Genomic DNA, 8971 nt, shown 5'->3' on the forward strand with positions numbered 1-8971 from the left:
AACAAGGCACCAGCTCAGTCCACCATGTCCACCAGTCCACCAGGGCAGCAAACTTAAACATGTAGATTTTAAGGCCAAAATGGATTGTTATGATCAAACACTGTCATCTCAAGGGGGATCCCTGGAATTAATTCTCAATAAAAGACCAACCTCTATGATTTGTTTAGATGTTGTGTTAGACTTCATTAAGCTTTGGATGCTAACCTGAAGGGTCTTTTGTGACCTAATTTATGTTTGCTAAGTCACTGCATTAGCTTAGGTTGCTTCTTTAGGCTCTTTCATGAGCTAGAATAGACAGGTTCTCCCCAGCCTTCACTCCATAGGGTGACTGTCAAGCCACTACCTTTCCCGTGGCTCTCGCATGACAGCTTTTGAGTACTTCAATATCTTTCTTAAAACATCTACACCAAAACAGAATTCCTGTGGTGGCTTGAAATTTCCGTGCACCAAAATTTCAACACTCTGTTGCCAAAGAAATGTTTAAAACAAAAGTACTCAAATCAGAAAACCATAATAAACTGCTAGATTACTTTGAAGCATAGACGAAGTTAATTTTCAATAGCCAAATTTGAGTAAACAAATGTTAATCAGAAACATGCACATTGGTATTGTGAAAGTTAGTTGAGTAACTGGATCTGAAGATTACTCAGACATAAAATTAGTTCCTCAAGATTGTTGTATTTGACATGAGTGACAAAAATGGAGTACTAAATTACTGGAATTAAAAAAAAAAAAAAAAAAAAAAAAGAGCAAGGGAAGAATATTCACAGTATCCCAACCTTCTGTATAAGACAGGTTAACTGAACACACAGAAAGTAATTGCAGTGGTGAAGAGAGAACTTCAGCACTGTGGACTCAAACAACAACATTGTCACAGCCTCCTGAGGCCAGTGTAAGGAAAGTGAAGTAAAAAGCTGAGTAAAAACAGAAGTGTCCACCTCATAACTTATTCAAATAGCACAAAAAGACATTTGATAATGTGGTGCTCTCTGAAAGCAATAGAGAAATGGAAGACATGAGGAGGATTCCCAACTGGTGCCCAGCTAGCAGCAGCAGATGCATTTTCTGAAGTGTGATGGCAAAGCAATCATCACGAATGATACTTTATTTTGCAGAGAGCAGATGTGTCCAATTAGGAGCTCAATGTGAATGCACACAAACAACAGAAAGAAGCAAATCAACGGCTTCCAGACAAGCATGGCATTAGCTATTGGGCACCTTTCCATACTGGGCTGCAGACCTTCAGGGAAGTTTACTTTGTCTTTTTTACATACTGGAAAATCTTGAGCATGTGGGTTAAGTATGGAAGATATCCAAGACAGGATACAAACCTGAAAAACAGCTGTAGAAAGGCAGTAGCTGTTGGGAAAACAAAACAAAACAAAACAAATAAAATAAAATAATAAAATCTATACAGGTTTCATGAAAAACTGCAGATATGGAAAAATATCAGTAGTACATTTACTTCATCAGTTGCCTTTTTATTGCAGCTTAAAAAATATATTATTTACCTAAATACCTATAATGTGTATGGCGGGAGACATAAAAACACCCTAACATAACACCAATGTACTCAAGTTCATACATAACTACATAAATCAGTCTAGTTTATTAAAAAATAATAATAATAATACAAAGATATTTTCTCTCCAGATTTATCTTTTTCTACATATTTTTAGTGGTTATGTTTATGATTTAGTAAAATTGCTACCATGCTGAATATCATAAAACCATTCACTTAGTACCAAATCTCTCATCCACCCACAACAAGGAAATCAGGAACTAGCAGGAAAACTACATTCCCAGCAAACAAAGTCTGATGCCTCTGTTGCCTCCTGCCAACAAATACTGCAGAGCAGTATTTGTTGTTATGCCTTTTGGTGATGGCATGTTATGCCTTTTGGTGATGGCAGGAAATCATTTTTGGTAGATCATTTCAGGAAATCATTTCAGTGCTGTTTTCCATGTTGGATGCCCCTGAGAAATTTGGCTGCTTCTCAAAAGCAACATGAAAAACTCTGGGATGGTCCCACTGAAATGCACCCTTTGGACTTCAGAATTGGTGAGGAGTTTTTGCTCTTTTGCTGATGACTTTTCTATTTCCTTTTTCTTATTGTGTCTGTTCCTTTTCTCTTTTAAAGTATTTCTCATCCAGATCCAAACTTGGTCAGATTACGGAGAGGTTATCTAACTCCCAGGTATAAACATTAGATGAAGCAAAGGCTGATGGAGGAGTAACTAACGTGTAATTGTCTCTAAATAGTTTGGTCTCCTTTTGCTCAGAAAGACAGTCTGAGACCTGTGAATGAGTGTCTGAAATGGACTCATTCTTCACATTGGTCCTGAATGTAAAGGAAGCAAGACAAGGAAGCAATGCTGTACAGACAGGTATCCCAATTTTTGCTTGGGAAACCTGACTTCAGAGCACACAGTTCCGACATACTTCACAATCTCTTTTAAATAGAAGAGGACTGGAGAATATAGGATGAAAACTGATACTACTGCCACCATCCTCACTCTGAAGAGCTTATTGCCTTCTCTGTTTAGAATGCAATTGTAAGTCTAAATATAATGGACAATAATCCTGATCTGCTAGCTAAGTAAGCTGTGCTTAGTGACAGGCAAAAATCTCTTATCTCTGTTAAGTCTTGTAGATGTGTAAGTGACTTTTGATCGTGCTAATAATGCATACTGTTGCTGCTCTGAGCTACCGTACTCTTACTTGATACCCGAGAACAACTTTATGCTTGAAGAGCATAAAGCAACTTCTCTGATGTCTGCATCTGTTGCCCCCTTTTTCATAGGAAGTTCCCTTTCAAATAATGTGAGCCGGAAGCCTCCTATGTGAGGTGATTGGCATCCTTCAGTCACTGCTGATGTTGGTGACACTTGACACTTCCTCTTTTTTTTTTTTTTTTTTTTTTTTTTTGTCAGGTAGGTAGAACGAAGGAAGTTTTTGTTTTCCTATTCATTGGTCAAGGCAGGAGTTCTGGGAAGAGTGCACTATCAATAACATATTGATAGGTCAATACATATAGGACTGGACTGGTACTCATGGGTTGGAAGCACCAACTGGGAAAAAGGAAAATACACTACCTAGGCTTTTGATTAAAGGGATGGGTGCCATTAGTAGTCCTCAGAGACTGGGATTCCTTGTATCCTAGCCATTCACATCTTCTCCAGAAGCAGCAGTTACCAGTCATTTGAGTCCAGTAAAAGAATAATGAGTAATAACCTCATTAAAGACCTGTGGTTTGTGAAGGGCACTGAAAATAGAAAAAGCCAGGCCTGTGATGCTCCACCAAAAGTGCTGGGCACCACTAGTTACTGAAAGCAAAATGGGGACACTGTTCGCTCCAGCACTGACTAGACCCTGACCAGGGGGTGGAAGGCTGTTCCTGGCAGTGCAGCAATTTGAGGCAGGAGGGACTGAAAAGCCCAAAGAGTTTTCACAGATCTCACTTGCACTTAGTTAACAGTACGGTCTGATGGGTTATTAACCTAGACATACGTAATGCAAGGCTGCCAGGAGCCTTTCATAAGTCAGTGGTAAAGAAAATAAATTTATTTTGGTGCTCAACAGTGTTCTGCTTGAGAGGTTACGGTTTCTTTTTGTTGTAATTTTTAAAATGTGTTATGTATATATCCAGGGACTAATGATGGACATGCATTGGCAGGGACACAAATGGCTCATAAATTATAACATAGAAACTGGATCATATGCTCTTCCTGACCTATTGTCCATTTCCTGGAAACAAAGTCTAGTGATAGATGCCTTGGTTCTGAGTTAACAAACATGTGCCCAGGGGCTCCCACTGAAACGGGGCTGGGCTTTTGCAAAGTCTATTTATTTACTAAATAAGAATAAAGCACCCAGGAAGATGTTTGAAGATGTTAGCAATGCTTTTCATTAGCTGAGGATGGCATTCAGGTCTTGATCATAACATGTTTATTCATTAGTTTCAGTGAAATCACAGTCCTGTTTGCAGGGTGAAAGTAACAGTGAAAATGGATGGGGCAAAAGAAAAGGGGAAAAGGTATAGATTGTGTGTGCATTCACCCCTTACAGAAATAAAATAAAATAAAATAAAATAAAATAAAATAAAATAAAATAAAATAAAATAAAATAAAATAAAATAAAATAAAATAAAATAAAATAAAATAAAATAAAATCACCCCCACACACAAAACAAACAACAAAAACACAAAAAGAAACACAACCATGATTTCCTGTCTTATTAAAAACTAAACCAAAACAAAGTTACAGAAAATACACTGAAAGACAATAAGTTTTTTGCCTCAAATTCGTTACCAGTAACATTTGTCAAGTCTATCTCCTAGATACAGCTTAAACACTGTTTAGGTTAGCAAATCAATTTTCCTAGCTAATATACTTGAAATGTAGATGGATCCATTTGTTTCTATTAGGAAAAAAAAAAAACACACACACAACAAACAAACAAACAAACAAAAACACAATATTTTCAGTCCCGCTCAGTCTTCTTCTCAAGATTTTTTACTGTAAATTTCCATCGTCTATTGAGTTGACTTCTTATTTAATACATTCTTCCTTCTACCCGGAGGTACCAATTCAGGGAGCTGCTTGTCTCAGTACTTAAGCCTGACTTTATTGTCCTCCTACACCTATGCTGTGCTTACTGTCCGTCAGCCTGAAAGGGCTTTGCCCTTTGCTAGTGATCAGGAACTGCACCTTTCCCACCCCCCGGGTTTGGTAAAAGGCAATGCCCAGAACCTGCTTGTTTTGCTTCAAGAACCCCACATCAGGGACATTGTAGCAGGTCCTTAGTGGGAGTCCATGCAGCCTGGGGCTGGGAGGGCAAGAGGAGAGAAAGGGTCACTGTAATACCCCCTGCCATTGCCTATACAGCCAGTAACTGGTGAAAGCAGTAATGTAATGTAATAAAGACCTCCTGTTTCACAGAAGCTTCCTAGGGCCACGTGTGGTCTCCAGGGCAGGAGAGCAGCCCAGATAGCCAAGGAGCCTGGAAAGACCCCAGCGCCTCTTGGCTGAGATGCGGCCAAGCCCTCGGCAAGCTGATGGAAGGTAGATTCGGGCTGGGGAGGAGAGGGCTTCTCCTGCTGTCTTTGTTTCCTTTTCTAATGAAGAAGTCACGGTATTTCCACGACTGCTCCTGCTGCATAGCTGGGTCTCAAAGAGTTAAAATGAAGAGCAGCATGTGCACTTTTAAAACTACATGCGACAAAGTCCGGAGCTTGAAGTCCGGGTCCCTTCATCCCCATCCTCCCCGCCGCCCCCCTCCCCCTAGCTCCCAGCAATCATTTATTATAAAGGGGTTTTATGATACAAATTTGATAATCTCCCATACACATTGGCACTGTTCTAATTGGAGTTGTAAGCCCATAAAATTCAAACCCTTTGTTTTCATGAAGGCCACAAGGTTTTAAAAGATACTATTGTACCGCCTAAAACCCATAAAATTGTCACTAGGGACTGATTAAACAGTCCTGAATTGAAACAGTGCGGATTTTGTCTAGGTCCTTTTCAAGCACAACAATGCTCTTTTCAACTCCCAAGACAAAAGAAGGTTTAAGGAGCGATTCTCTGGGAGATTCTTCTAAGATAACCCCATCCATATGGGAGACAAGGTGGCCAGCAGCTGAGACCAAAAAAAAAAAAAAAAAAAAAAAAAAAAAGAGGGAAAAAGATAAAAAAGATTTCGGATGGCAGGAGGAAAAATAAAAGGAAGAGGGGAAAGACAACAACAACAATAAAAAAAAAAAAAAAAAAAAAAAAAAAAAAAAAACAGGTGACACGGAGGCTGTATTCCCCCGTGTCCGAAGCGCGGCCCGGCCTGCATCCCCCTTGGCACCTGGTCCCCCGGCCGAGCGTGGCGGTGGGACGGTGCTGGGAGGGGATTTGGATGGGAGGACCCCGCGGTTCCATCCTGTAGCTGGGTCTCATCCTTCGGCACGGGGTCAGGGGCGACTCCGAGTCGCGGCAGGACCTCACGGAAGGGATGCGGCCGTGGGGAAGCAGGGTTAGGAGCCACGAAGCATCCCCCCGAAGCACCTCGCATCCCTGCCTGCGGGAGCTGCCCGGGATGCGGTCACTGCACGGCACATCCCAGGGGCAAATCTGGGAAGTTGCTGTCTCCCGGGAAAAACAAACCAAACCAAAACAACAACAACAACAAAAGCTTCTGCGGGTCCCGCTTCTCGACATTTCCTCGACGAGCATCAGTCCCCGCGAGGTCTTCACCCGCAGATACTCCCTCCGGGTTCTTGGTCTGCGGCTCCCGCCAGAGGGGTGGATGCTGTGAGTCTAGTCCATAATTGAAGGAGACCTGGTTTTTCTATTTTTATTTTTATTTTTATTTTTGAGGGGTTTTCCCCATTCACAGTTAGCAGGACTATTATATGACTATTTTTTTCCCCAAATAATAAAATCAATAGTTCGTCCAAGCGTCTCAAAGCACAACTCTCAGGCCGTTAAAAGTCTTCACTGTTTTCTCTTGGCCATCCTTCCCGAGCCGATTTGCAACAGATGTGCACCAACGGGAAAATTTGCTTACTCCTGGCCTTAGAGGCTCTGAAAAAGACAGCAAGCAGCTGCTGCTCTGCCGGAGCCAGCGGCCCCGGGCCCGCATAGCAAACGGCACCTGCAGTACCGTAGGGTGCTCGCCCCAATTTTTTTTTCTCCCTTTGTTGGCTTATGTGGGTAAAATAGAAGAAATAGTGGGTGAAATTCCGCTGGCAAGAGAAGCTTTTACGGCGCAAGAGGTAATCCAAAACGAAAGCCCTAATCGTCAAAAATACACTTCTCCGCCGGGAAAAAAAAAATAAAAAAAAATCGCCCCAAATCATTTTATTAGTCACCGGAAGAATAAACTATCTGCAAATAAACTAGGTCGCTAGGATCATTATTATTATTTTTTATCAGGGAACCCTCTCAGAAAGAAACAGGGGGAGCGGAGGTTTTACAAAAGCCGTGCCCGGGCCCCGTGCCCCCGGGCGAGCCGGCGGAGGAGCGGGCAGCCCAGGCGCCCCCGGGATGAGTCCGGCCCGGAGGGCGAGGCGCCGCTGTCACCAGCTCCAGGAGACGACGGCGGGGTGCGCTAAGTGCTGGTACGCGGGGAAGACGCCCAGGGCGGGCGGGCAGGCTTGGTAGCCCTGGACGGAGAGGGCGGCCTGGGCGCTGCAGCCCGCCAGGGCGCAGCCCAGCTTGGGGCGGGCGGCGGGCGGCGGGGGGCTGGCGGGGCAGCCCCGGCACGGCTCCCCGTCCCGCACCAGCACCGGCACCGGCACCAGCAGCCGGCGCAACAGGGCGGGCGGGCGCGGCGGCGGAGGGCTGCCGGGCCCCTCGCTGCGCGCCCGCTTCATCTTGTAGCGATGGTTTTGGAACCAGATCTTCACCTGGGTGGGCGTGAGGCTGAGCAGGCGGGCCAGCTGCTCCCGCTCCGGTGCCGAGAGGTAGCGCTGCTGCCGGAACCGCCGCTCCAGCTCCAGCGTCTGCGCCTTGGAGAAGAGCACCCGCCGCTTCTTTTTCTTCTCGGCCTCCGAGCCGCGGGCGGGGAGCGGCCTTTGGGTGGAGTCGGGCAGGCTCAGCTCCGGGCCGCTCTCGTCGGAGGCTGGGGACAGCGAGGAGTTAGAGACAGGGGGTCCCCGAGGCCGCCTCGCCCCCCGCAGGGACAGCCCTGGCCGGGCTAATCCCGGTGGCAGGGAAGAGGTCGGGGCTAACCCCCCGAGCGGGATGAACCCACTACCCCTGCGCGCAGCCCCGCACGGCCGAGGGGCTGGCGGGAGCTGGCCCAGGCCTAATGCGGGGGCTCGGGCCGCCAAGTCGGTGTACCGCCACTTTTCTCCGGCTGCTCCACGTGTAACTAAGCCCGGTGGGGATCCTCCGTCCGGCCAGCGGACGGGCTCTCCCCTTACCACACGCCTGTATGAAGCGCTGTACTGCTGCGGCACGATTTGTAGGGGGGGTGGGTGGGGGGATAAGGGAAACGTGCCGCCTAGCCGGGGGCTTGAGCCGGAGGCTGCTCTCCTCCGCGGTGGGAAACGCGTGGAAGGACGCGGTCGCGCCCAGGGCGCGCTCCGTGGCGGCCCGGAGAGGTGAGGCACTGGGCGTGTGCTTTCCTCTAGGGTACTTGGGATGACCTGAAAGCCCTCCAGCGCAACAAGGCAGGGTTTCTTGCAACAGTGAAACAGGAAAAAAAAAAAAAAAAAAAAAAAAGGAAAAAAAAGGAATCCGAGAAGCGAGCTTAAACGGTAAATGCAGAGAGACGGGCGGACACAGCCTGAGGTTTAGCTTTCTGCCACAGCCGGGAACATGCACAGACCTAGGGGAGAATATCTTTTCTCTCTTAAGCTCGTGGCTGGGATGTTCCTGCTGTTTCATTGTTGCAATTCAGCAATATTCTATAAAATTCCCAGCCTGGATTCCCCCGATCCTGTAGGCTACGCACGCTGGCAATTCACTTCTTCGCATCTTCCCCAAAGGAACGGGGGAACAAATAAAAGAGAGCTGCATGGAGATGGCGAACTCCTGTCCGTTTCATACTCACAGGGATAATGATTTCTGTCTGTTTCTATCCACCCTCCGTACGACGAGCCGGCGTAGTTCTCCGCTGAGTGGTGGTGGTCGGAGGCTTGCTTTATGCTATGTGCATCCTGCTCTGGTAAATCCAAAATGCTCCTCACTGTAAAACTGATCCTGCCAGATGTGGCCATGGTAGGTTGTGCCCACACCCCCAAAAAATATCTTCCCAAAGCTCCAAACCCCCTCCCTTAAAAACTGAGAGGAAGGGACTGCGCCCAGTTACTGGGGAATCTCCGGGCTCAAGAGGACCTTCCCTTCCATCGCCACCTAACCCCAAATATTAGTGTCGTTTACAGAGGTGTCCTGTTTATATAAACAGTCCTCCCCACTGCAAACACTGCCTGCTTTCAAACCGTCCCTGTCTATAGGATGCTAAGTACCTGAATTAGT

At 46.1% G+C, this 8971-nt stretch overlaps 1 protein-coding gene across 1 annotated transcript; it reads right to left on the minus strand.

Moving 5' to 3' along the window:
- Positions 1–7065: 7065 nt before the first annotated feature.
- On the minus strand, positions 7066–8712 carry NKX2-8 (NK2 homeobox 8). Its single transcript, XM_032187584.1, has 2 exons — positions 8547–8712; positions 7066–7610 (listed from the first exon to the last, which is right to left on the minus strand). The coding sequence occupies exons 1-2, from the start codon at positions 8710–8712 to the stop codon at positions 7066–7068; spliced, it is 711 nt and encodes a 236-aa protein (XP_032043475.1).
- Positions 8713–8971: the final 259 nt, after the last annotated feature.

This window comes from Aythya fuligula, chromosome 5 (assembly GCF_009819795.1).
Source record: "Aythya fuligula isolate bAytFul2 chromosome 5, bAytFul2.pri, whole genome shotgun sequence".
Classification (NCBI taxonomy): Eukaryota; Metazoa; Chordata; class Aves; order Anseriformes; family Anatidae; genus Aythya; species Aythya fuligula.